This window comes from Embiotoca jacksoni, unplaced genomic scaffold, assembly GCF_022577435.1.
Source record: "Embiotoca jacksoni isolate LCO1_2020_lvr unplaced genomic scaffold, fEmbJac1.0.p SCAF_7, whole genome shotgun sequence".
In the NCBI taxonomy this organism is placed as follows: Eukaryota; Metazoa; Chordata; class Actinopteri; family Embiotocidae; genus Embiotoca; species Embiotoca jacksoni.
The window spans coordinates 7976895-8004847 of NW_027185425.1; the positions used below are offsets into that span (position 1 = coordinate 7976895).

Genomic DNA, 27953 nt, shown 5'->3' on the forward strand with positions numbered 1-27953 from the left:
TTCAATTTTCAGAGTTTTTTTGTTCAGTTTGGTTTCAAAATAAAGATCACACAATTGTTTAGAGACAATCTACAACAGGAGTTACAAAAAATAGTTGCCCAGGCAATAAGCATACACAGGTTCTGTTAACTATACACATATGGTTACAGGTGTGCTCGTAGTAAATATACACAAGGCTGCTCCAAATGTACACCGCGCTGTGGCGGGCTGCCTCTCTCACCCAAAAGGACATAGACAGTATGATACAGCACTTACAGCACTAGAGAAATGCCAAAAAACACAAGAATCTCCTCTGTACAATCCACGGGGTTAAACCCGTGAAAAGAGTCATGGGTAATTGAAGGGTTTGGGGGAGGGGGGGGGGGGGGTTTAAATGAGTAAAAGTTATTTCTCCCACCCAGCCGGTATACCCATACACATGACACATTTCATTGGGTAAAGCATTCCTATAAAAAGATCTTTAAAAAAAGGTCAAAAAGTCAAACAAAAAAAAAAACCTTGAACATAAACCAGAAGACACCACTAAGTCTAACAGAACGTGTCCAATTGGTAGTCAGTGGGAGATCGACGTTTTAAGTTAAGCAGTGACAAGATAAAGATAAAACCAAGCGTGGCGAATCTTTGTACAAGTACTACGCTGTATAGAAAGGGCTTTTCAAAACAAAAATTTGATATTACAATTTACAATATACAACAACTCATATGTCACAACCAAGGAAGTGAGAATATACACTGAAATGCACAGGGGTTGTTTTTTTTTTTTTTTTTTTTTTTCTTCAGTGAGCTTTTTTTTTTTCTTTTTTTCTTCTCATACCAAAAAGGGTGGTAAAGCACTTTTACATTACAAGGGTTTACAAATGTACAATTATACAGTCAGAAGTATGTGGTCACTACTAGGATACATTATAGATACAGATTCAACATCAAAAACCAGAAAAACTACAAAGTTTTATATATATATTTATATATATATGCAAAGGTCTACACCAAGTATACACGTTATATTTATAGAAGCAAGACCAGAAAACGAATCTCCCATGCTAAATGATCTGTCTGCTGGTTAGCTGATGGCGTGTGTGTGTGTGTGTGTGTGTGTGTTCGTCTATGATTCTGCGACGTCCGACAAATTAAATACTCCTTCCATCCCATAGTGGTAAATAGCTAGGACGGGCGGAGGAGGGGACACTAGGATTGTGTGTGTGCAGCAGTAGCAAAAAGTGAAATGATGTTTTGAGTTTGTCAGAAAAGATGAGAAGAAGGAAATGAAAGGAACATTATAGAGGGGGGGTGAAGCGCCGAGTGGATCGGGTCTCCGCTCTATCTCCACCCCCTGCCCTCCTTCCCTCCCTCCCCCAGTTCAGCGGGCCTGGGCTTGGGTGGGGGGAAGGGTGACAAAAAAAAAAAAAAGAAGAAGAAAAGGACAAAAACTAAGGCTGCCTGTAGCAACAGGCTCCTCCCGAAGAGTTGTCATGGAAACAGTGGTACGGGGTAACTCCGCTTCCTCAATGAGTAGGATTTGGAGGGGGGGGGGATGATTGGGCACGACGTCTTCTGAAGGGTCAGACGGGGACAGCAGGGTGGGGCAGATAGACATGACATAAGGAAGGTGAGCTGAAGGGTGTGGGGAGGGAGGGAGGGGCAGGGCAGGTCAGGTGGGAGACATGATTTCATGGTGGGTGGGGGTGAGGGTGGGGTGTGGGGGGTAGTTTACATGATGCCGTTAGGAGGGCCACAGAGAGGACCCAGGTCAACGCCGTTCTTCAAGTAGTACTTCTCCAGCTTGGCCAGGATGTGTTTTCCATACGTGTACTTCCTCAGGGTGGAGATGTGGGGCCGGATCTGTGACGGGGGACAAACACACCCACAGAGTCAGACTGGATACCAACACCATGAACAGCAACTCTGTTTGGCATTTTTCCCTTCAATTGTGGAGACGTCGCACAGCGGAAGAACAAACGTCTTTCTTTTTTTGGCAACATCAAACATCAACACCCATTTATTTGTACTTAAGTCAGCCTCTGTGCCGTTGCCTGGGAAACCATTGACCCAGTGACCAGAGTACGATCAATTGATGTGAAGGATAATGAGGAGGCTGGGTTGATAAGAGACAGACATTTTTGCCTACTGATATCCTCAGTTTTATTTTAAAGTTCTACGTTTGACAGCTGAAACAGCTGATCATTTCAAACAAAATTGATAAATTTGAAATCTGACAAGAAATTGCCCGTTTTTAAACTGCAATTTATTTACCACAAATTTATTTCTGTTAATGAGTCAAAATAAAAAATAAAAAATCTAAATCACTGAGCTTCGTGTTTTTTCTATATGCTTGATGGGTTTTGATCATTGCTTGACAAATCAACATTAGATCAATGTGATTTATGAAGATCAGAGGTTCCAAAACTTTTCAGATCATCTACCAAACCAAATATCTAAAGTACCACTTTCCCACTGCAGTTTTTTTTTTTTTTTTTTTATGAAACCAAAAGTCACTGATCTCATCATGCAATAGCCCCAAAAAGGCTGGATAATCACAACATAAGGCTACCGTCTCAAAATTAAAGAACGCATTTCCATCTGCTAGAAAAGGCGACACTTTGCAGCTCAACCGTGTCGGACATTGAAATCTTTTTTTTTTTTTTCCCCCCTTCTTTTATTTTAATTCTCTCATTCTGCTTGACAAAATCAGTGACCGAGGAGTCGGATTCAGACCGTATCAAGCTGACGTTATGTTGTCGAGACAATAAATCACTTCTTTTAAAAATAAAGAATTTGGCGAACCGAAGCGAAATCATGTACATCCAGTAGCACTGTGCCATATAGTGCAAGAGATAATACAACCAAGCCTGGAAGTAATTCCAGTACGCATGAGATTTGAAGGGTTTGGACCCACGTCCGTTTTGATGGGACACATTCAAAATGTACCTCACCCCTCCACCGACCTTATGCATTACGATTTTGCGCTGCGTGGGTTCAGCCACGTCGATCATCTTCTGCACCACATAGTTGGCGTACTGGTCCTTCATCATGGTGTATAAGGCACTGTGGGGGCCCTCAGTCAGGCTGCACACTTCATCTATCAGCACCGCCCGCTCTGCCCGAGACGCGTGGGTCACACACTTCTCCACCACATTACTGGAGGAAAGAGGACCGAGGGAGGGGAGCGTTAAACGGAGTTCAACAACAGGCACCCGATCTTCATGACAGAAGAACAAGACGAGTAGTTTGTCATCAGAAATGTCAACAGATTTAAAAATGAATAAGCGAATGTATTCAACAAGGCACTCAACATCAATTTATCTTGTTCACGAGAAAACGTTTTCTTGCTTCCTCCTAGTTTTGATAATTAGCTCTTTAATTAGCAACATGCCTTTTTCATGTTTGTTGGGGTATTCAGAAAGAAGCGCCAAGAAACATTCAGATCATGTAGTTGATATGGCTACCCGTGTTGACTGTAGTAAGTTTCTACACTGTGTGGTTGTATTAAGAGGAATGTTTCTACAGAGTAACATGCGCCGGCAGGACAACATAACATCCCGCATGCCATGATAGTGAAACATGAGAATAAAAAGAGCTCCAGATCTGGCAGCAATTGGGGAGAACAAAAGGAAAACCTTTCTGAAAGGAGAAGAAGAGATACTGTGAAAGCTGAGAACGTTGTTGTTTTTTTTTCTCCTGGAATTTACCTGGCAAACTTGTGCTGGCTGAGTCCCAGTACGTTGCCTCTGATCTCAGCCACTATTTTGCTCTTATCCTCAGCTCGGCCGTGCTCCAAAACGTGCTGGATCACATAGTTGCCATACTGGTCCTAAATAAAAACAAACACAGAGACACATTAACAAAAACGTGAGGAGGACAGCTGGTGCCGCCGACGTCACATCAAACACGGCCAACTTCAAAAATCTGGAGGCTTTGGGAGGAGCGCTGTTTGAGCCAACACGAGGCGTCATCATCCTCAACAACATAAATGGTGGTAAAAGGCAAACAGCAGCCAGAGAGTTGTTTGTGTGTTACCTGCACCAGCTGCTCCGTGTGTTGATGGAGCTCCTCTAGTATAGGCAGCGTCTGTTCAGGAAGGCAGTGTTCAAGAATGCGCTGGATGACTCGGCAGCCATAAGGGTGAGTAGAGAGGGCGAAGACCTGAGAGACACGTGTAATTATACATTGTTAGCTGTTCCACACAAAAGCACACGCCAAGACAAGCTCAGTGACATGGCACTAAATGTGCCTTTGCTCACAACTGTGGTGCAGAAAGTACCTTGTACAGTGCTGCACTTATCAGAGGCGTGCTCTCACCTACCCAATCTATCCTTGCAGGGAGGGCGGAAGCAAATTCCTGACATGCTTTCAGCACCACAAACAAATTGGAGGCGCCGGGTAGAAAACATGCAGTTGCACGACATGCAAATACACATGAAGCAAAAAATACTCACACATCAGTGAGTTTTACTGTCAGAGCATCCTGACTGAAGTTTAAAACCAGACACCATTTCATGTGTACTTAACAAAATGCATGAACACACTAAATCTCTTTCACACTTTATGGTAATGTAACATTTAGCTGGTGGGTAGAAGATGGCTGTTGCCACTGGGCTGAGGTTTCTGTTGCCAAGGCAACTTACTCTGTCCCTGAAAAGGACAGAGCGCGTGTGTGTGTCTTTGTACATTGACGGTGACAATATGCTCGGTGCCTCAAGGCGGCTACAGTGAGTGTGCGTGTGCGTGTGGGGGGTTGTGTGTGTGTGTGTGGGGGGTTGTGTGTGGATGTCAGCCAAGCACCGGCAGGCTCCGGTGATTGAATGTGGAAATATTTTGTGTGCGCGCACCGACGGGACCCACCTGTCCCTTAAAGGCATCGATGATGAAGTGCAGCGCGTGAGGCTGGACACATTCGATACACTTCTGCACCACGTGGTTACCGTTCTGGTCCTTCACACACTTCAACACATGGCCGTCCAGCTCCCGCACCATCTCACTCTGCAGGGACGAGGACGAAAAGGAGGAGGAGGAGGAGGAGGAAGGGAGGGGGCAAAATGTGCAGAGGGACATGTAATTGTTTGTGAGCAATCAAATGTTGCTTGAAGGCATTTTGAAAACTCTCCTTCATTTTTCACCGTGGCTCACAGCCCAACAAATAACACCGGGCTGTTAACAGACGCCCTGGAGAAATGTACTGGGACTCATTAAGGAGAGATGGATGTGTGCGCACACACACACACACACACACCTTTCCTTTACTAAAAACGTTCAATTTAAGCAATATCATTTCCTATTCATGTTCATCTAGATTCATCTTAACTCCTGCGGTTCCACATTTGCATCTGAACTGAGGTGTGATTAGCCTCATTCATTGTCGATGATACAGAGCGAGAAAGGAACCTGCTGTTACATGAGGCAGCTCCAACATAAAACCCATAATATAGATGAAAAATGCTACTTCAGCACGAGGAGCGCACCTCTTCATCGATGCAGCATTCCTTTGTATAAATAGTTATGATCTATGAGGAAAGCACTCTCGTTCACGACTGAATTATGAGCACATGGGTACCAGTTATGCTTTGCAAGTAGAACACAAGAATACCAAGCTTCTTTTTTTTTCCCTTTCAGCAAAAACCAAATCGCAGCAGGGTTATGACAGGATAGGTTTAATTCAGGTCGTTTGAGTGCAAAGCTGCGGTCCTTTTCCCCTCGTTTACACGCTCACACAGTCAAGCAGGTACGAGTGTACTTACAATGACCTGCTGATCTGAGGGGATGAACTCCAGAGCTTTCTGAATCACCCTGCAGCCGTACATCTGCAGGGCCAGAGACAGCACGTGCCCTCGGATCCTCTCCGCCAGAGCCAGCTTCTGGTCCAGGCTGCCAAACTACAAGCGAAACACAAAACAAGGCGGTTACTCCTTTTAATCCATATGACAAGACACGATACAATGGCTACAAGGCACAACAAGGAAAAAGAGTGCGGTTCTTCAGAATGAGATTTCCCCCTGAATTCAATCTTGGCGCCTCAAATCACGCACACACTTCGGTGTGATATTCACCCGCAGCTCATACACACCTCGAAGAACTTCTGGATCACATAATTTCCAAAGACGTCCACCATGAGCTGGTAGGCTGCCTGTAGTATCTCGCTGAAGACAAGCTGGCGCTCCGCTGAACTTGCGCGCTCCAATTTCAACTGGATAAACCTTTAAAAGACAAAAGAGGATAAGAATTAAATTGCCCACAGATGTCTACCACATTAAGTTCGACAGGTATCTTTTGTTCTTTTGTTTTCTTCGCTTTCGTTTGCTTTTGCAACGCAGAAAAGCCTCATGAGAACGTACGCAGACGGCTCGACTAAAATCCACTGAGTAAATGAAGGGGATTTACAAAGTTTGGATGAAATTGAAAACGGAGAGAGCGACGGAGCAATAAAGTGTGGCAGAGAGCAGTTCCTGTATCTTTAACCTGAGGGAACAGACAAACAGAAGGAGATGAATTTCAGGGTGTGGAGAAAGCACAAAGAGGGAGTTGAAGGAATCGAGCAGCCTGTGAGGCGAAGTGATGGATGCCAGGCGAAGGCAGAGATAAAAAAAGGGGAGAGCGATGTTGAAGAGACTGAGGAGAGAAAACGTCTGGAATGTGCAGACTGGACGCCTCGCTAGTATTAATAGATCATTTCAATGGAGAAGGCTGTGTTGCCCCAACACACCCAGAAACCACAGGACCCCAGCATGGTCTGCGGGGCCCCCTGCCCTCAAATTAGCCCGTCCCTGGATTGCATCACCGAACGGGGCAGAGATGGCGGCAGTTCGATGACGCCGTTCGGTCACTTCTCAACAAAAAACACTTGGAGATACAGACTCAGACCATCAAAGTAACACGGTTTGTCAAAAGAGGCCGTGATGGAAAACATACGCGTCACATTTCTTGTGTTTACACCCTTATACCTCTTCAGGGTTTCTACCAGCATAAACTGAGGATGAACCTGAAATATGGCAGTCTAGTCTCGTCACTGAGGAACAGACACAAACAGGAATATGCTGAAGCTTTTCACCTTGAAATATCAGCAAATCCAGCCTCTTCCCTTAACCCAGTGAACATAAAAAAACAACAACTTTGATCTGAACTCAGCTGAGCACGACCTTAATACCCCGATACGGTTCATGCTTTTTGGTCCGTCCCTGACTTGATCAATGATTAGTTGTGAGAGAAAGGCTTATCAACCAAATCTAGTTGTTACAAATCCACAATGTGCGACACATCCTCTAATACCGGATTTTAAGATTTGGCGACTCAACCAGCCGACGTCGACAAACAAAGCACCGCTGCTACGGACGAAGCTCATATTTTCTGTCACATTTCCAGAACAAAGTGATGCAGACGGATGATGCAAGTTGATGACACGTCTAGAGATCAAAGTATTAGTCAATGAATTGATGGGTTGATTAGCACAAAATAAATCTGCAACAATTTTTATAACTGACAAATGAAGGCTTTTTTTTTTTTAATTACAGCTGGACTTAAGAGAACTGGTCTACAAAATGGCCAAAAAAATTGTCACAATTACCCACCAAAAACAATTAAATAAATGTAGTATATTTCAAGTCATGTAATCATTAGACAAGGCTCTATTTGGCCTTTTGTTTTATTTTTCCGTGTATTTTCTATCGCTTCAATTTAACAGCCATTCTTTCTATAATGTGATACACCTGAACTGTACAGTGCGACACAGACTGCAAACCAAATTTTATTAGTACTGCGTGATATCTAGTTAACCTGCTGGATGTCTGCTATCGCCATGTATTGGAGCCTTCAGCAGTCATTTTGATAGTTGACAGTATTGTAATGGGCACTGATTCGGTGTGAAAGGCTCTGTAATAAAAGCAGGACAGGCTGCAGGGTACTGCTCGTCCATAAGTTCTTTATGCGATATCTTAAGACTGGAGTGAGTTGCTCATGTGTACCTGCTGCCGTGCTGGTCCTGGCTGAACTCCATGATGTGGCCAGCGATGTCTCGGAGCTGCAGGTTGGGGTAGCGGTTGTTCCTGAAGTCCTCCAGCAGGCGGCTCCGACCTGACGGCATCACGTCCGACATGCCGTAGCGTAGTCGCGATGACGGGAACAGCTGGCTGCTGGGCGAAAAAAGGGAGGAGCCTGAGCTGGCGGCACTGCGGTACTTGGCCTCCGCTCCTGGAGCTGCAGAGATGAAACGCCCACTGCCGTTGGTCAAGCCTCCTGCGGGGTCAGACAGAATAGGGATCGTCACAGTCTAATCATCACCAGACCCAAGACAAGCTACATGATTATATTAAATTCTGTACAAATGACATGACTGAACCAAAAACTATTAGAATAAAACCACATCTTTGCTTATATTTATTAATATAAACAGAACGGGATACATTTTCCTCCCGTATAGACGATCATATATAAATACATGTACTAGAGTGGCAAAAACAAGTCATACTTGCAGACAATTTTGTTAAACTTGTCTTTGTCACCATGTACAGCCGCAAGGAATTCTTGCATGGGGTAAGACTGAGGTTTTTTTTTCTATATTGATGACACTGCAGTATCAACCTTTCAGAAAACATGATAAAAATTACATTTCAACACAGAATCACAACACTGGATGGCAGCACTGCCTAAAATACGATGGTGAAATAAAGAGAAAATCTACCAATAAAAAAAATAATACTAATATCCTTGTTAAATTAATCAACACTGGGAAGTATTATCTCAAAGGAAACATGGAGACACCTGATACAGCAGCACTGGAAAGTGATGAGCTTCTCTGTAGTATTGTTGCAGGTTTATTGGACTCTATAACTGCAGTAATGTTGTATAAGTGTTCGTGACATTGAGTCTGAACTGTGTTCTTTTAAATTAAACGCACATAAAACTGTGGTGGACGACGGAGGAGAATGATTCAAACCCAACACTGTACAGAATATAAATATCCCACTTGAGTATGTACACGGTGTAGTTGAGGATATCAGTGCGAACAAAAGTTTCCTTCCTTCAAAAGATGACATTTACTGAAGTTCGTATTTGTAGTATGACACATGAAAAAGGCCAAAGCTAGGTAATCACAGCCATAACAAGGCCTCAACTGTGTTGTCAGTTTGATTGTCATCGAGTTGACTGTTTTTATTACACTTCACTCTGTCAACTGTCAATCATGCAAAACACTGAAGGAAATCTTGTTAAGTGAACAGTAGCTGATTTTCAGTGAAGTTAAGACTCATTTAATATTTTAATTATAACATCTTTTTAAGTGTTTCGATATCAATTACACACATCTTCTACGACATAATATAGGTAATTATTACATTTTCGGGATATAAGATTATAAAACAGGTTTGCATAAAAATGTTCCTACACACTAGAGCCACAATCGTAACGAATCATCAAACCCACTTTTTTTGGAGGCATTAATGAGGCTTAAAACACCACCGAGCGTTCAGGTTAATCAATTAGTCCAATCAAAGAAAGAGGCTTACCGAGATTGAGGTTGGATGAGGAGCTGTGATTAGACAGGGAGGGTGGGGGTGTCAGTGAGTGGGAGGGCCCCTGGTTCGGTAGGGGCATGCCCACGGGACCAGGGGATGGACTGAAGCCCAAGTTGCCGTTATAGAAGCCTCCGTGGCCAATCGGGGTGAGGCTGGAGGGTGTGCGTTTGTACAGCTCACTGTTGCCTGTCAGGGAGTCCCGCCTGGAGCCGCTGCCACCACTCGAGTTGGCCACTAGAGAGAGACAAAGATGTGAATTTGATCATGGTATCTGCATGAATTGTGAAATATTTATCAACTGTTTTTTTGTTTTTTTTTGTTTGAGTACTCACAGCTAAACTAAATTGCAAGCCATTTATATAATAAAACCTACACCGTGTGGAAAGGGCGTATTCCTACCTGCAGTGCCAAAGCCCCCCAGCGTGGCCCCAAGAGTGGCACCAAGTGAGGATGAGGTGGGCTGGCTGAAGCCCAAAGAGGCAGACCCTGGTCCGGGCTGGCCAGAGCCTTGAGAGAAAAGGGAGGAACTCTGGGAGGAGGAGCTGAGGGACGAGGAGCCGTAGAAGGAGCTTCCTCCCAGAGCGCCGCCGGGGCCACCCTGCTGCTGAGGCTGCTGGGACGTCATGGCACGGAACGGACCGTTAGCCCCGCCGCCGAGACCGCCATTGGCACCACCTGCAGAGGCCGCTGCTGCTGCAACTGGAGGAGAAGACAGGAGGAGGAAGTACGGTAAAATGACTACCAGTGAAATCAAGATAGTTCAGTGTGTTTTGTTTTACTCCCCCAGCAACACTTCACTGTAACTCCAATATTGACGTAAATCCAGATTTCCTTGATACAAAACAACGCTGACTCATGGGAACTCCTGATACAAAACTAACCCCAGACTTGAAAGTACAGCCTCATAATCTTGTAATTACACGCTCTGGTTGAATGGGACATTCAGAGCATGTTCTTAAAGGCCATAATGTGTAATCTGTTGTTTTGTGTGCATGACAGTCTTCTTTGTCCTTTTGCAAACAGTGAAAAACCGACAGACCAGGCTTCTGATCACGTGCTTAATGTGAATCACTCCATTACCTGCTTGTGCCGCGGAGGGAGATATGATGACAGACGCAGGGGCCATGAGGCGGACAGGGCCGCTCCTGGCTCCAGTGTTGACCACCAGGGCCCCTGTCTGGTCGTAGTAGGCTGCAGGTGCCAAGACTGGGTACCCTGACAAAGAGACAGCAACAAAAGAACCTTCAGAGGGAAAATAATATACTGTTTCTTTTATCTAGCTAAGAGATGGTCTTCTTCACCCGTGTTTGAATACTCACTACTACGATATCTGCAAAATAGTGCTGTAACTATTACACTGTAAATGTAATTGGGTTCAGTGGGACTGTTTCCAAAGTAATACAACTAATCTGCTGAGTCTTGTACTCACCAGGGACTCCTGCTGCTAGCCCCTGTCCAAAGGCGAGGGCCGAGTTGACCGCTGCTGCTGCAACGAGCTGGTCGTTCTGCTGACCCTGCTGACCTTGGCTGGGGGTTAAAGGTCGCTGGTTTCCTCCAGCACGCATCACCTTAACAGAGTAATAAAATCAACAATTTCATTGCCACAATCAATATGCAAATTCATACAAAGTTGTGCTTGAAAATTACATCATCAAACAAAATCTTCCGAAAAGCAGATATAACATTTCCTGTCGTTTGTCCTATAATCTATGCAAGATGTTTTCTGTCAATTAAAATCAAACAGAGCACCAGTAAGAACGCATGCACATTTCAAGTGGCTCATAAGAATTGCTCCAACAGAAACAGCTTGAGCAAGTGGCAATCAGTGTGTCCGTTTATTGGCGGGCAGCCGACTGACCTGCTGTTGGTTCTGCTGGCCCTGGCCTGCTGCCTGCTGATTGGCCGAGTTGTTGGCTGCAGCAGCCTGCTGCTGGAAAAGGTTGGCAGGATAGACCCCCCAGGGGGTCACACCATAGTACTGGGGGGGCATCACTGCAGGACCTAGACGCAAACGGATACACATAATAGTCATGAGATAAGACAACTGTGTATGGATGTGATCAACTGTGGAAAATTGTTTAGCCATTCAACAGCGTCTAAATTGAGCTGAGGGAGTGTCTAAAACAAGCACGTCTCACCGAGTGTAGCGGCTGCTGCTAGTCCTGCTGCGTAGGGGTCTGTGCCTGGTGGTGCAGCACTGATGATGTAAGGATTGGGCACAAATGCTGGAGCCAGACCTGGAAAACACGTGAAGGGAAGAGGTGAACCAAGGGATTGAAACGAAGCTTCAACAGATGATAACCGCTTGAGCGACACTCAGCATTTCCATAACTGCGAGAGCTGATACTAGTAAACCTTTTGGTGCCTGACCACTGCGTTTCCTGAAGACATTTTTTTTTTTGCTTCTTAAACATGACTTGCCTCCGAGTAAAACGAAGACATATTAACCCCACGTTAATTGGTAACCATTGGACTGCAACACGTTGTCATGGTTTGTATTGTCTGCCTTTCTTTTCTATTATTCATTTTGTTGACTCCCAGCTGTCCTGCTTTCCCTCCTGCTGCATCACTTCATCTCCTCCGCTCCTCTGTTTCCGCTCTGCCGATCAGCCTCTTCAGCACATACAGTGTACGTTCAAGTCAACACTACTCTCGTCATATTGTTCCGTGATTCCCAGTGCCTCTGTTCGCCAACATTCAGTAACCAGTTCATGTCTCACCTGTACCTTTGACTCAGCCTGCACCTTGTGTTCGGTTTTCCCCGTTTCATTTTTGTGTCTGGATCCTTTTTGTGTCGAGTTAACGTTTGCTTTTACATTCTATCGTACACTTGGATACTCTTTCTGTGAACTGTGACACTTTGCAGCTACTCTGTGTTCCATTGTTTATAATGAAAAACAACAAATTGCAGCACCCACATTGTCTCCGTTATTCTACTGTATATTAAATTCCTACAAATAACATGTTATGGGACTTATGGGTGTTTGGGCAGGGTTTTAGCATCTCGGATCTATTTCTTAAGACGCGCTGTGACCACAACGAAAATCAAATGTGTTTATAATCGTTCTGGACAGCCACACTGGAGCGTGGTGAAAAGGTGGAGGGAGACGTGATATCGTTTAAAAGCCACCAACAGCGCATATTTTCAGCCAATCCCTCCATGGAGACATTGATAGTGCTGGGTTTAGCTGAGAAGTGCCATAAAGCGTTGAGTAACAAAGGAAAAAGAGACAATCACGGCATGAAGAGGGGGTGAATGTCACATCATACGTTTTGTAAAGTTACAGAGAATTAGCAAAACAGACACCCCTTAGCCATTGATGGAGGGTGAGAGAGATGCGATCCATATTTCAAAACAGATCATAAATCCAGCTTAACTTGTTCTTTTGGTCACACTTTTCAGGTAAAGTGTCTTTTGTTTTGTTTTGTTTTATTGAGTGGACCCGCATGGCTGCACTTTCTATTCTGTTGTACAGCAGGATGTGGTCTTATGAGGTGATTCACAGCATTCCCATCACTGCTCAAGTTAAGTGTTATAAAGTGATAGGAATGAGGGAAAAAAACAACAAATATAAGACCAGTGGAAACAGAAAGAAAAACAACTTAAAATTTGTTCCAGTCAGGAGCACAATGACAGAGAAAATACACGAAATCAAACAGATGACAGATAACAGATGAAATTTTGATGTTTAGGTCCTCTGTGCATATGTCCCTGTACACACACACACACACACACACACACACACACACACTTACCGATGTGAGGCTGCTGTGCGGCTGCCAATGCGTACTGCTGTTGCTGGGCTGCTGTTAACTGCTGCACTGCGAGGGCGTTGTTTCTCTGAAACAGCTGCAAACAGCACAAGAACAGGTGAATCAGAGCAGCGTTTCTTAGGCTTTGTTCAAACTGTCAGTCAGAAGCTGATTTATGTGCAGATCTGATTGGAATCTGATCATATGTAGCAAGTCTGAGCAACTAAAAATCAAACTTTTAAAAACCCGTTTCAAATCACACTGATGTTTTCTGAAATATGATTCAAATCACCTTTTGGTAAATACAATTGGTTCTGATTTCTCTGATCCGATTTAGGTGGATTTTTTTTTGGGTCACTTTTAACACAGCGTTAAGTTCACATGTACACAATATGTACAGGAAACATGTGAGTTTGGTGGCAGAGGATGCCAGAATCAGTTGGTGAGGACCACACTCCTGATTGTCCCACAATACTGGAAGTGGAAACTGCATGAAATAAGCAGCGCTTCCTCCTTCTCTGATGCTGTCTCCCTCTCTCTTTTTTTTTTTTTTTTCAAACTTGTACTGCAGCTCCTGATCACCATATGGTAAAAAAAAAAAAAAAAAAAAAAAAAAAAAAATCCCATTTCATTACCCTTCATTTTGGGTTATTTACACAATATCATCACTGCAGCAAACAATGTGAATACAATTGAAAATAAGGATCACCACCCAGACACACAGATCAGATCACTTCCAATCAGATGATCAGATTCTGATTGGTTGTTAAAATAAACAGACTTTGACTGACAGCCTGAACCACAGCCTTCGAGAATTAATGTCAAATGAACAAGGCTGCTCTGTAGTCCTTACCTGCTGCTGGTTGGTGTAATCAAATAAGCCCACAGTGGGTGCAGAGTCCATGGGCATCTGAGAGTTGTAGTCAAACTGAAGCGGCTCCATCACCGATTCCATGGGGTCCATGGTAACGCCACCTTGTTCCACACCAGAGAAGTCCTCAGGAGGTTTGGGGCCTCCACCTCCTCCCAGGGGTGTCAAGCCCTCGGCCCCTACACCGCCAGGACCTCCCAGCAAGTCACTCTCAGGGCCAGGGGCCGGCATGTTGCCTGGGGGACGACTGCAGGGACGACAAAGAAGCAGCGGTTCAGTTTACATCTGAAAAGGTGTCTGTCGAGTAACATGGCCATTTCTCCAACGAGGTCTGAGTGTGTGTCCTTGTGTCATAACGAGTCCTACCCAAACTCTTTGACGTCGACGTCGAGGCCGTTCTGTACGGGCAGCCCATTAGGGTTGATGACGTCGCAGATGACGTCAGATTCACCTTCTGTTAACTCTTTTAGTTTCTCTCCCTCAAACGTCGTCTTTGGCTTCTCCCTCTTCTCCTCCTCCACCTCTCCGTCCCTCTGCCCCTGCATGATGGAGATAGCACAAGAAATATATCTGATACAATAAAAGACAGAAACACTCATGACAGTGATAGAAGATACACACACACACGCGCGCACACGCACACACTTATCATGTGACCCACTTGCAGGTCCAGGCATGGACACACACGCTTGCAGACATATATATGTGAAATTTAAAAAGAGACCAGACCCTATTTGCAAGCGTGTGTACACACGTACACACACACACACACACACACACACACACACACACACACACACACACACACACACACACACACACACACACACAAAGCTGAGGAGTAGAAAGGACAGACTGATGTGGACAGTGTGAGAGACAACAAGGTCTCTTGAATAGTTGACAGAGGACAAACAGTGGGAGAGAAGGACAGCTTGGGTTTGTCGTAGTAGTAGTTACACAAAAAGGTATAATTATGATGATTAGGAAAAACATGGATGTCGGGAGGAATAAAAGTGAGACCGTGATATCACTGATGGACAGTTAAGACTTACATAGGGTCCTTTTCGGAGGCAGGAATCCAGTTTGTCAGCCGGTGAGGAGGACAGAACATACTCGACCATGCTAACTCCCAGCCCTCCGCTCTCAGACCGCGGTGACATCACCGAGCCCACCCCAACTTCCCCTCCGCTATGGAAACCCTGCCCTGGCCGACGGGACACCATAATCGGCTGAGACACCGAGTGATCTGTCGCAATAGGAACAGAGACTGTTAAATAACATTTGTGCACAAGGGAACGATACATTTGTCCCACAAACTGATCAGGTATAAACTGACAGCTTCCAACTCACCAGCATTATTAACTATTACCGTTGCATTTTTTATTTTTTATTTTATTTTACCTATTTAAAACATCTAAATGATCACAGAGCAGTCGGCGCATATTTAGCTGTTAATGTTGCCAATTTTATCATCCCCAGTTTACTGCAACGGTCTGCACACTGAGGGGGACACCGGGAGACCAACTACCTGGGGACATCATGAACTACTCTGAATGATGTGAAGATTGGTTATTGGATCTTCAAACATTGATTTCACTGGAATTCCTCATCAGACAAATTCGTCTGACTTCTTTCAGTAGTTATCATATTTTTGTAATGCTTCTTACTGTCTATATATTTGCTTATTATTCATTAGATGTTGTTTATGATGTTAAGCTATGAACCATTAGCAAAGTGGACAAATGCCACAACCGTTCATTGAAAATGTTAACAACATGCTGTAAAATGCTTCATTTGATGTAAAGCAGCATTTCACTCTACAAATCAGCTCTTTCATATCACTTGCTCCTCTGCACTGAGCAGAACACAAGTGGTATCAAGACTGCCTCTGAAATGCACGGATATTTTGTTTGTCATCATGTCTACAGAAATAACTACAATGTGTTGATCTGATACAGCAGGAATCTCACATCCCATAATGATGTGGGGGGGAACATAAGAGTGATTTCACCCTGGCATCAGCTTTTGATTCTGTCAGGAATCTAAATATATATTTTCCAACACCAGACAATGATTGTTCTGGTGGTTTCTTGATGTGTTTGCGCGCAAAAACCAGCTTGTTTCACGAGATTCCTGCATTTATGCTGGCGTCCTACCTGCCTGCCACTGTATTACAAACGTATCCCAGACGGGTATATACCTGAGGCACCCCAGGCACTGTCCCTCCACTGGTCCAGGAAGATCCCTTTTGGTCCATCCTTCCCGGAGTCATCTGACTCCCAGAACTTCTTACCAGTTAGCAGCTGCTACAGTGACACAGGGCGATAGTGAGAAGAAACAGGTGGAAAAAAGGAAAGGTTACTCAGATTGCACAGACACTGATGGAATAACATGAAAAATTAAAAATAAACGTAAACATAATTGGTATGATCATATAACTGGCCATCTGAGCAGAAAGGTCCTCTAAACTTGTTAATGCAATGATCTTGAGATTTTTTTGCTTTTATTTGGAGGAAGCACTTTCACTGCTGACTGCACCCAAACAAACGAGCACAGGCCTCGAACTGGACGAGTGATTTCAAAACAGAATAACACAATATGGCAATTGAAGCTAGTGCGGAAGAATATCATTAGTTTGCATCATTAGCTCAGCAGTTTTAACAAGAGTTTGGACTCTAATGAGATTCTGGCACCTTATCATTACCTCGTTTGTTTATCTCCATGTACTCTCTTCACCCTATGACAATTCTTTCACTGTAAAAACTTTCCTTCAAAAAAACTATTGTGTGGCAACAAGGGAAATAAACTCTTAATTGCGTGGTAACTTGAAAAATGAAAATCTGTGTCAAGTAAATAGTAAAGAGTCTGCACTTGTATTGCGCTTTATCACCCGAGCGGTCTCAAAGTGCTTTTTGCACCATTTTCCTTTCACCCATTCACACACTAATGAGGCTGAGCTGCCATGCAAAGGGCTCGCCATCAGGGATCCATTCACATACCGATGGTACGCCATTGCGAGGAACTTGGGGTTCAGCGTCTTGCCCAAGGACACTTAGGCATGTGGACAGGAGGAACCGGGGATTGAACCACCAACCTTCCAATTAGTGGGCAACCCGCTCTACCATCTGAACCACAGTCGCCCAGCTGGTGGTTTTCCACTTTTAGATGAAAATTAAAAATGTAATGTAATATAATAGAATTTTGTCAGCCATTAACCAGTATGTTACAGTCCATTGCAGCAAAACACAAAATTCAGCACTATGAACAAGCCAAAACAAACTGTAAGCACTGAACCTACAATAACAGACTTACAGGGTGCAAATACCAAATAAATACCAACAGCCAAAACAACCAGCTTAAATTTAAAAGGTCTCCTCGTCTTGCAGAGCTTTTCATTCTGGAAAAACAACGCCAACTTAACACTACCTCTGGCTCAAAGGTCTTCCACCCAGCAGCCAATCCATTTCTGTTTTCTTGGATTTCCTGTTGTTCAAATTTGACTCTCTTTGGATAATCCGTCATGTGCCTAGTCAGCCAGATGCCCAAGCTACAAAATAGAGGGCAGCTATTTCAATGTCAAGTGTTGACATGCTGAATCAGATCTCTTCAAAACCAGTTTAATCTAAATTTAGAAAATCAAAACTGTTGTGATACGAGTAACCACAACCCAAATGCTCCATTATCAACGGCGGTATTGAATGCACACAGTCACATCCATCACCATTTTCACAACATGTGATCAGAAAGTGTCATGTCTCACCTCTCCCATAGCGCGTCCCTCCAGAGCCAGAGCCTGGAAGTCATGGTTCAGCTCATCCATGGACCGCACCTGCAGACAGGAAGCCCAGCGACACACGTTATTCCTCTCATACTCAACCAATGTTATACTCAACTTTAATTACCTACCTTAATTAGTAATTACCTTCAGAAATGATTTGCCGCCGACATTAACGAAACCAAATCTAAAGTTTTAATGACTCAACAGACTGTTTAAATTGGTATCAATTAAAATCTGCACTTTGTTCCCAGCAGCAGAGCCCCCTAGGGATGAGCTTATTGAGCAAAATACTATTTGAGACACACTGGGAACTATACAACCCTTCTACAAAGACCCCCCCCCCCCCCCCCCAAAATGCACAAAAACACAAACATCCATTCATGCTGTAAACTTGGGGTCAACAAATGTAAAATGTCTTTAGCTACAGTATCATTTAAAGATGAGGGCTGCTGTTTGTTCTGCATGTCTCACGTCAAACTTATGACGTCTGGTGACAAAGCTCGTCATTGAATGTTGATTTGTGGATGGACCGTGTGCTCAGTGCATGGCTGTGGTAGACTTGTGATTAGCTGGCTTGACGGCTGCAGTCGTCTGTGAATGCAACTGCTGTTTGTACTGTGCCATCTCATCTCACAGTCCTACACACGTTTTACCGACACCTGCTCGTAACGTATTCTTAGTTTTGTTGCATAGTGGTGGTCGGCAAACAGCTTTTATGTGCATTCCCGCTGCCTTCTGGCGGGTGGAACAGGTTACTATCTGCCGCTGGTAAACAGAAGGGAAAAAATATTTCGGAGATAAGACAGTTGAATAAAATATTCGATTTTTTTTTTTAAATTATTATTTAACGACCTATCCCTTGCGGCATGCCACGTTATCACCACTGCTATTTTAAATGTCTAAAGCCTGATTTTATGGTCACGCAAGTTTTTCTGTGCAGAAACGTTTCTGTTAATTCTCGTACAAGTTAACGCTCCATGTGACGTGATACCAATACTGCAATCGTACGTTACCTCTTGTGCAACACGAACACGTACCTGGCTGTCATGGATGTTGTCTCCAGTGGGCCAGCGATGTTTGCCCGGCTGCTCGCCATGCTGCCGCTGGAAGAAATAGTCCACCATGGCATCATCCTGAGAACGTCCAGCGCCCGCCACACCCTTTGAGCAACACAAGCACACACGTGCACGTCAACACTGGAATTACAGGTAACGGCAACAAGCAGGATGTTGTTGGGTTTTTTTTTTGTTGAGATAACTGGAGAAATGCAAGTATGGACAGGAGTAAAATGATTTAAGTGTTTTACAGACTTGATTGTAATGAAAATACGAATACACAGACTTGAGCACGTCTACGTTCAAATACGTGTAGAATGTACGCGTCACCCGCCATTGTACTGCAACTGCGTAGCCAAACGCGCGTACTAATAGAAATATATGATATTTGTGAATACCTATGACACACACAAAAAAAAAAATCCAATGATTTCTTCTTTTAAGGAAGACTATTCATCCGTTTTCTCTTTTGTTAAAGTTTTATCCCTGAACAGATAATGTGTGATGAATACGAGCTCTTCAATGTCTCTACCTTCATACAGAGGAGTAATTCATCTACAGGATATTTAAAAATAAACATAATAAAGCTCCTGTGGAAATAACCAAGACATTTTCTACCAGTTAATTGAAAAAATTAATCCGAAAATCTTTTTCAACCATATGACCAAGAATTAGGGAGGCTTAATTTGTCATATGCATTTTCATAATAAAACACATTATCAACTACACACCACAGCAGGCGGAGGTAATTAAAGCCACATCCTCTCCTCTTCTCCTTAAATACATCCAAAGAAGAAGCAGTGATTTTTTTTTTCCCCCACCAGAAAAGCTTAAGTTGACTTCTTGTCTTACTCATTTTGAGGGTAAACACAAAAGTCCCCACAAGACACTGCCGTGACAGAAAACAGTCAACATCTACTGGAAACAGCCCGGCTTAGTCATTTTCTGTACACGCAAATCATGCAGAAGGACACGTTACCGCGATAACAGTCCGACCAAATTGTTACTTTATCAGAAAGCCTAAATTGTTTTATTCCAAGTTTAGCCATCAAAATACTGAAGTTGTTAGAAAGATTTAACAATTTACTATAACTTCAGACCATCATGGGACTTTGTGTTTCCTTTTCTAAAAAAAAACAAAAAAACGAATGCACTTTACACACTGTGGAAGTTGAGACGTTAGATTTAGACCCCTCAAAGCACAGAGAGATATCAGAGCGGGGGGGGATTCCATTTCAGACTACCATTCACCTCACCAGCTAACTACATTTTACTTTCATAAGAAATGTTTGGCAGCACGGTGAACCTGACGAACTACCAGCAAGTCTGAAATGACCAACAGCTATCCTGCTTTACAGCTGCAGCCCCGCAAGTCAGGAGAAGATAACGACAGAGGGACCTCTAGTTGACTATTACTGTACATTCCCTGTCGCTGAAACTAGCAATTTTCATTCAATACATTTTTATTTTATTTTATTATTATTAATTGTTTTATTTCTAAATGTATTGAATAACTTTCGGAAAATACATATTGACAGTTGACAGGCCGAGTGACCTGCTCAGTCCGTCTCAGACAGTTTAGAAAAGGAAATTAATATCAGTTTAGGTTAGGTAGTTACTTTATTAATCCCCGAGGGGAAATTTTTTTCGCTACAGCAACATACAGAAGCAATAAGATAATAATAGAATAATAGAAAAGCAATAAAATAGCAGTAAAAAATATAAAATGCACAGTATATACAGTACAGTATATATATCTATATATATTATATACAATTACAATTAAAGTTTACTATTAAATAAAACAAGAATCTGCTAAATCCTCACATCTAAGAAGCCACAGCAGTAAAATGTTCAGTAATTTCACTACATAAATGAATACAAAGAATTCATCAATTCATTCTTAACAACATTAGCAACATAATAAACATGTACAGTAGCTGCTAACAGTTGTTTATTTTGAAAGCTGATATATACACATTTACAGACTCACCAATTATTACTAACAGTGTAACCATTAGTTGGTTGTTAGGGCCCGAGCACCGAGAAGGCCCTATTGTTATTCAAGGAATTTTTCTTTTTCTTGTACGGTTACATTTGTTTGGCAGGCAGGAGCACTTTCTTTGATGAGGGCGACATGATAAGATGCTGTAAACAAGGTAAACAGGCTCAGAACTAAGAAGGTCAATGTGGCCTGATAATTTCCTGCTAAATATTGTATAAAGAATATGAATAAAGGTGGGGACTGATAGGTGGCTGAGAGAATGTAAGAATATCAACAACACGATAAGAGCTGTGGTGCTTAAAGCCCAGCAGCACAGACTGAATGGCCACAGAGTGAACAATGAAATATTTCGTGGAGGTTGTTTTTTTTTCCAGTGGTCCGTGTTTACACGCTGTACTGATACCATGAACCATGATGCTGCTAGGTAACAGGGCCAACCAATGTCGGTCTCCTCCCCCGTCTTCAGTGCCTTAACTTAAGTGGATTATAGAGATAAATATCTATGTTGGTAAAATCTCTCTGGTTTCAGCTTAGGGCTGGGCGATAAATCGAGTTTTGACAATATATGGATATTTGTTTTTTCTGAGATATGGAAAAAGACGATATCATTTATATCAAGTTTCACTGCTGCCATTACGTGCTGCCTCTGGTGCCGTTGAGTTAAACGTAGCAATGGCTGCATTACAGCCCAAGGGTTGGTAAGTAGAGTGATAGGTTTCCATATCTCTTCCTTTCTCTGACACTTGTGGTTTTGAGTCATAGCCTATTTTATGTATCATTATTTGTCTTCATTGAAATGTTCCAAAACTGCATGTCTTATCAAAAGTAAATATAACGTCTACCCGTCATCAAGACTAATTTATTTGGTTGCTTTACTCTCAAAAGTTATAAAGGAAGAAGTGAGGCATGATGGGAAATGCTAATACGTTTTGGCATAGAGGTGCCAAAAACCATTTCCTCAAGAGTTGTAAACACGTGTCGTTTTTTTTTACGATGCTTTCAATTCACTGAGACTCGCCTTCATCACAGCGAACGAACTCCATTAGTTACATGTTGGATTATAACTCCAGGAGGCAGAGGAACAACTGAACACAAGACACACTGAGCAGCAGAGGGCCGGACAGCGAGAGGAAGAGTAGTCACCGCTAACTGTTGAGCTAAAGCAACTAACAGATCTGAACGGCTCGTAAACGACGGTGAGACCCGCGAGAAAGTTCCTAAACAAAGCGAGCTGCGAGTGCGTGAGTGGAGCTGGCGCATGTTTAAATTTACAGCAGGTAATAAACCGCAGTGATGAAGAATGGAGCAAATTATCTGGGTAAAGGGAGCAATTACACAGCTGAGCCGTAAACTGGAAATGAGACGATGCACTTCCTGCAGCACGTCAGTCTGTTTGATGTTGAAAACAACTAACAGAGCATCTCGGAGAAAGACCCGTTTCTTTTAATATAGGCTATTTACTTCATATGATTTTTCATTTACATGTTTGGCAGCGGTATATTTTTTTAATCAAGAAGGAAACCCTGCCTTTGTATTTTATTTTGATCACAGTGTTAATAAAAGTGTTTGTGACATTTCACTTGTAGCTTTGACTTACAAATTAATATTCAACCCACTTCATAGAAAATATTTATATCTTATATATTTATAATTTATATATATATATATATATCGTATGTCACCACTCAGCCAAAATATATCGGGATATGACTAATGGTCCATATCGCCCGGCCATTGTTCAGCTCTACATTCTTTTGTAGCTTCTACATGAATGTCTGTTGTTTGGATTTTAGTTTGCTCTGTGGGACCCTGTTTGGACATTCACATATCGGTTTCATTTTACTGTTTACGGATTGTTCTATGTTGTATCGCAGCTGTATTAAGTTCCTGCTGAGGTAAATTGAACATTTCCTACCGTTGCTGCTTCACACTACAAGCTTTACAACCAGCGGGACGCTTTTAGTGTGAACAAGCTAGAGGAAATACGATATGCATATCACAGAGTTTGCGGCGTTTCATTAGCAGTTCAGGTAAACTAAAAAGCACTTGCACAAAGCCACCATAGCTCAACTGACTGTGGCAGTGAATGGGATGAGTCGGCGCACCCAACCACCCCAAAAGTGGAGAATCCCTATTTAAGATGCCCCTGTTTATGAATGAAAGGTGTAAAGGTGTCAGGGTGGTGGGCGTTACCTGCTGGCTGGGAGGTGTGGCCTGAGGCGTCTGCCCTGTTGGAGGGGCATGTCCTCCGCTGCTCAGCACCACGGGCATGCTGGGAGATGTACTTCTATGGTGGGGGCTGAATGAATCCTGCCAGAGCACTGCTTTCCTCTTCAACACACACACACTGCTCATTCCACCACAGCCTGTCCGGAGAGATACATCTGTTACATGCAAGCAACGGCATACCAGTTCAATACACCGAATATTGTTTGATAAGCTCTTATCAGTGGGACAAAAGTTATTCATTAAGGACAGCGAGCATGTGGACCGTAAGCACAGGGGTCAGGTACACTTACCTAAAAATAATGCAGTTCAATAACAAACAATCTTGCAAAAAAAAATAAAAAATCTACCACAAAGATTGCAATACCTTTTTTGGAGGCTGTCGTTCAAAAGCACATCTGCTCCATGTACATAAAAAGACAAACATAATGCAGTACACTTAAACACCACCACAGCCGACAGCCTACAAAAGGACCACAAAGTTGAGTCCACGCTTCCCCGAAACAGTTCCCACAAACAATTAGCAGCTTGGCACAGCGCTGTTGTTTTGACTACGAGTTTAAGTGTACCTAATAAACCGGTAACCAAGTATGCAAACATCTATTGTAACGACATGAATCTAATCAGTGATGCATTGAGTCAAGAATAATAAAGTCAATATCCCACATGAACATTTGCACAGTTAACATTTGAGTACTTTATGCCGACAATTGGTTTAAACCTAAATCAGCATAAATTCATAGAAATTAAATCCTAACAAAGACTAATTATCATCCATATTTTACACCCAAGGTTAAAAATACATTTACATAGAGTAAAATAAATCTAAATATACCTGAATTCGTTAGGAATTCATGGAGACAAGTACGTTGTGTTATCTCATGTAAATGGGGCCAAAACTCATTCATTGATTTTAGAATAAGAATGGCCTACCAACGTTTGACATACACATCACAGATTCAAAAATATATCAACTCCTGCATGTTAAATTACACTTAGTTGACATTTTATTTGGAACATCAGACTAACGCTGTCAATTAGAACTGCAATGCAATAAAACCCACCAGAAATGTGTTTCTAATATTTTGTCGACCCAATTCCTATCAGTGAGGCTGGACAAAATATTAGAAACACCTCTCAGAGTAACACAAAACAATTCAACAGCACTACATATAAAAGGTTGAACCAACACTTCTCTGAAATAGATTCTACAAAGAATAAAGATTATACCAATCATCGAATCTGTGTTGTCATTAAAGAAGGCCCAAAGTACATGCTACAGTTTGTGGGTTGCAGACGACGACGACTACTACTACTACTACTACTACTACTACACGTTTAACAATCTTGGGGCAAAGTGGCAACCTGCCAATAAAACTACCTAATTGCTGATACTGAGAACAAGAGTGCTGGGATCAAGAGATACACCGAACAGATAACGCGACGTCCTACACGTCTGATGATTTGAAGGTCCCGTAATTAATTAATTCAGATTTTAATTTCTTTTATGATTATAAAGCAGGTTTGGGTGCTATAAAAATAACTGTGAAAGTTTCAAAATGCTTAGTCCACGGAAAAATGTCACAAGCTCATGCAATATATCCACCGGGTCCACTGTCCACCTTTTGATGCAGGAGAAAACACAGAGCAGTCTTTGCATCGTAAAGTTAGCAAACTACACGATGAAAGGAAACCTGTAGTTGGCATGCGTCACTCAGAAATGAACAAGCCGATCAGAAGAGGGTCCCTGAAAATAATGCTCATTAAAGACAAACACAGAACAGTCTGTTCTCGGTAGAGCTCCAGAAAGTCGACGAAGACACGAAATGTAAAGTTATACCGAGATGTTTTTATGTCCTCTTATGGACATCCAGACTGCAAACTAAAACTTGAAGTGTAAAATGTGGGACTTTTAACTGCCAACCTGCATTAACATGACATATTGTAAACGTGACCCCCTCTGTTCGGCTAAAACCAAACACACTGGTATGAACTCCAATTAAGCGGACCACAAAGATAAAAGTTCGCCCTTGTCAAACATCTACAAATTATCCATCCCTAAATAGTACTTTGACACACTTCCTTAGATCCTCTGCAGGTCACTGGTTGGTTACCCTTCTCTGGTTCAGGGTGTTCTATCAGCACAGAGGTGTTTGTTATGAAACTCAGTGCAAGGATGGATTTGGGAGGAACATGGCTGTGGATCATTGCTACCAATCATAGTAAAGGTTCACACCGTTACAGCGGACATATCGTGCCTCGGAAAGACACTCAGTTATCAGTTACCAGGGCAACAATACACATCATGATACAGGGGTTACGATTCAATAAATTGTGATACTATAAGCGAGGCAATATACTGAGATTTTTTTTAAATTTGATTTTAGGAAAACTGTCACAGTATAACATAACACCGTATGCATAAAATCTAACTTAATTCAATCATAACAGTGGGATCTGCATTTGCTTTCTTCACAATCCCCGTTACTTCCTACATCATAGCACTACTTTCATGCAATATGACCAAAACGATTGCCTCAAATTTTTGCACGTAAACTGTTGAATAAAAGTCAACACTTTTTTTTTTTTTGAATAATCGATACAGTATCAAAAAACATAATCGCGTATCTATGTTGGGTACACTTGTCTAATATTAAAGACTGGAGCAGTAAAATTGTACCTTCATGAAGATCATAATGTTCACTTTTCAGCAAAAATGTCTTTATAGGTGTCTCTAATATTTTGTATTTATACGGCATATTTACTGAAAACACCATTAATAAAGCACAATAAATTAGCCTCTGTGTTAGACTACATTATTCCAAGCTAGCAGTTTCACACAAACGTGAATATATAACATAAAACGTAACACTTGCACCGGGGGAGGTTTCTGACTTAATTTGCAAAGACACAGAGATGAAGCGGTGGTCTTTATTTTTTTAAAAAGGTCACCGGGGGCCTTGTTATTTAAGCTGGGCAAAGAGTGAAGCACAGTTTGTCATTAAGCGCACAGTGATGAAACCAAAGAAATATGCGGTGTGCATAGGCCACGTTGTTTTGGTGCTCGTGAGCAACATTTGGCACCACAAGCCTCGGTGGTTTTCAGCATTCAGAGGGATATAATTTGCATTTTACAGCCTCTCCTTATCCAACAAGCTCTAATCTCTGTTAAAATTAGCAGTTTCACATTAGTGTCCCTACAGGCCATGTGGAAATTACAAGCGGTTCTTTTTTACACCGAGCCACATACAGTAATTACCTGTGCCAGAGACGGTCTGACACTATGAATCTTCAAACGCATGCAGCTTCCTCTGCTGTGCAACACACACACACCCCTCTCCACAAAGACAAAAAAAAAAAACAACAACCACGAGCTGACCGGCTGAACAGTCTCCAAAAGATGAAAACAAACCAGCTCGCCAGCTGATCGTTGACATATGTAGTGTCGTCTTTGTTTTCCTGCTGCCACTCTTCATTCAGTCACAAGGAAATGTTCGCTCTTTATTCCTTTTGCAAGAAGAAACACCCGGAAATCACGGCCATCAACCCACCTCCCCGCCCCCCCCCCAAAAAAAAAAAAAAAAAAAAAAAAAAAAAAAAAAAAAAGAGAAGAGCGCACACGGCTCGGTGTGCTACACGTAGCACCCGGAAACCGGCACTGTGTTGCATAGTCTCAACTGGGTTAAAATCATTCAATACCGGGGGATCAATCCACCGCATACCGGGCACCGACAGGGGTGTGACAACACGAGCAGGCAACCTGCAGCTAGCGACGAGATAACGTGAGGGTGTCTCAACACAGACCGACATTTCTCTCCTCGCAAGACGTGACACACCGAAACCACGGACGGAGAATATCCGTGAAAAGTGTTGTGACAATTATCTGGAGGGGGGAGGGTGGAGGTGGAGGGGGGTTTCCTTCACGTGCATCCGCGTCCACTCGCGCCAGGTCCTCGGGCGTGTTGTGGAGGGTTCACTGTCCGTGTCTACCAACAATAACACGGCCTCCCGAGACGAGCGTTCAGCCCCGGTGGACAAACATGGGCTCCGCGCAGTGTTTTTTTTTTTTGTTTTTTTTTTTAAATGTGCAGCAGCCCCCGAACATCATTACCTTGTTATTATTAAACACCCGGAGGTCTCCACCTGTCTGCCGAAACCCCGTAGCCCCGGAGGTCCCCGTGACGCGGATGCTAACAAAGGCCCGAGAGCTGTCTGGAGCGGAAGACCGACACAACGGGGAGGGAAGGAGGCAAGGCGGCAGAAAGGGAGGCAGCCGCTTCAGCCTCTCTTAAAAAAAAAAAAAAATTAAAAAAAAAAAAAACACACACACCACCACCCCCCCCCACCACCCCCCGTTTAGCTTCTCTCGGAGTCACCACGGCGACAATACCCGCACGGACGCGTGAAAAGTTAATGTCCCGTGCTACCGCGACCGCGGACGGAGTGATACTCACCGGCGGAGAGGGTGGATGGTCGCGGATTTCGGCCCCAGTTTCTCTCAGACACCCCAGGCTTTCACTCCGACAACATGGCGGCTCGACGGAGGAGCAGGCGGGAGCGCTGCATGACGGGAAGGGATGAGAGAGAGAGAGAGAGAGAGAGCGTACGGTTCATTGCGCCAACCGGGGAGGGAGGAGGAGGAGGAGGAGGGGAGGGAGGAGAGGGGAGGGGAGGGTCACACGCACCGGACCGGTCCCTTTGTTACGTGTGTGTAGCATATTTGTATTGTGGGGTGTTTTTAGTACGAGTTTTCTTTTGACCTCATTCA

At 43.1% G+C, this 27953-nt stretch overlaps 1 protein-coding gene across 2 annotated transcripts; it reads right to left on the bottom strand.

Moving 5' to 3' along the window:
• On the bottom strand, positions 1 to 27746 carry pum1 (pumilio RNA-binding family member 1). Of its 2 annotated transcripts, none has more exons than XM_069175778.1 (23): positions 27640 to 27746; positions 23153 to 23325; positions 18937 to 19059; positions 17882 to 17950; positions 16322 to 16424; positions 15174 to 15367; positions 14488 to 14660; positions 14104 to 14368; positions 13254 to 13347; positions 11636 to 11734; positions 11356 to 11498; positions 10927 to 11065; positions 10578 to 10712; positions 9897 to 10196; positions 9489 to 9731; positions 7950 to 8220; positions 6059 to 6188; positions 5733 to 5867; positions 4840 to 4977; positions 4015 to 4140; positions 3687 to 3808; positions 2943 to 3135; positions 1 to 1839 (listed from the first exon to the last, which is right to left on the bottom strand). In XM_069175778.1, exons 2-23 carry the CDS (start codon positions 23312 to 23314, stop codon positions 1708 to 1710), a joined length of 3489 nt encoding a protein of 1162 aa, XP_069031879.1. In that variant the 5' UTR covers positions 23315 to 23325; positions 27640 to 27746; the 3' UTR covers positions 1 to 1707. The 2 variants fall into 2 exon arrangements, with proteins under 2 accessions (XP_069031879.1, XP_069031878.1); XM_069175777.1 differs by having other exon boundaries at positions 16322 to 16427.
• Between the last annotated feature and the right edge of the window lie 207 nt (positions 27747 to 27953).

What these genes read in the sequence shown, in the direction of transcription:
- pum1 (XM_069175777.1), bottom strand. Translation starts at nt 23,314, where the DNA reads ATGAGCAGTGTGTGTGTGTTGAAGAGGAAAGCAGTGCTCTGGCAGGAT. An exon ending in AGCAGCAGCCGCTACACTCG is followed by an intron (nt 11,499 to 11,635) that starts GTGAGACGTGCT and finishes GTTTGCGTCTAG; the next exon opens with GTCCTGCAGTGATGCCCCCC. An exon ending in CTCATCCAACCTCAATCTCG is followed by an intron (nt 8,221 to 9,488) that starts GTAAGCCTCTTT and finishes CTGACCCCGCAG; the next exon opens with GAGGCTTGACCAACGGCAGT.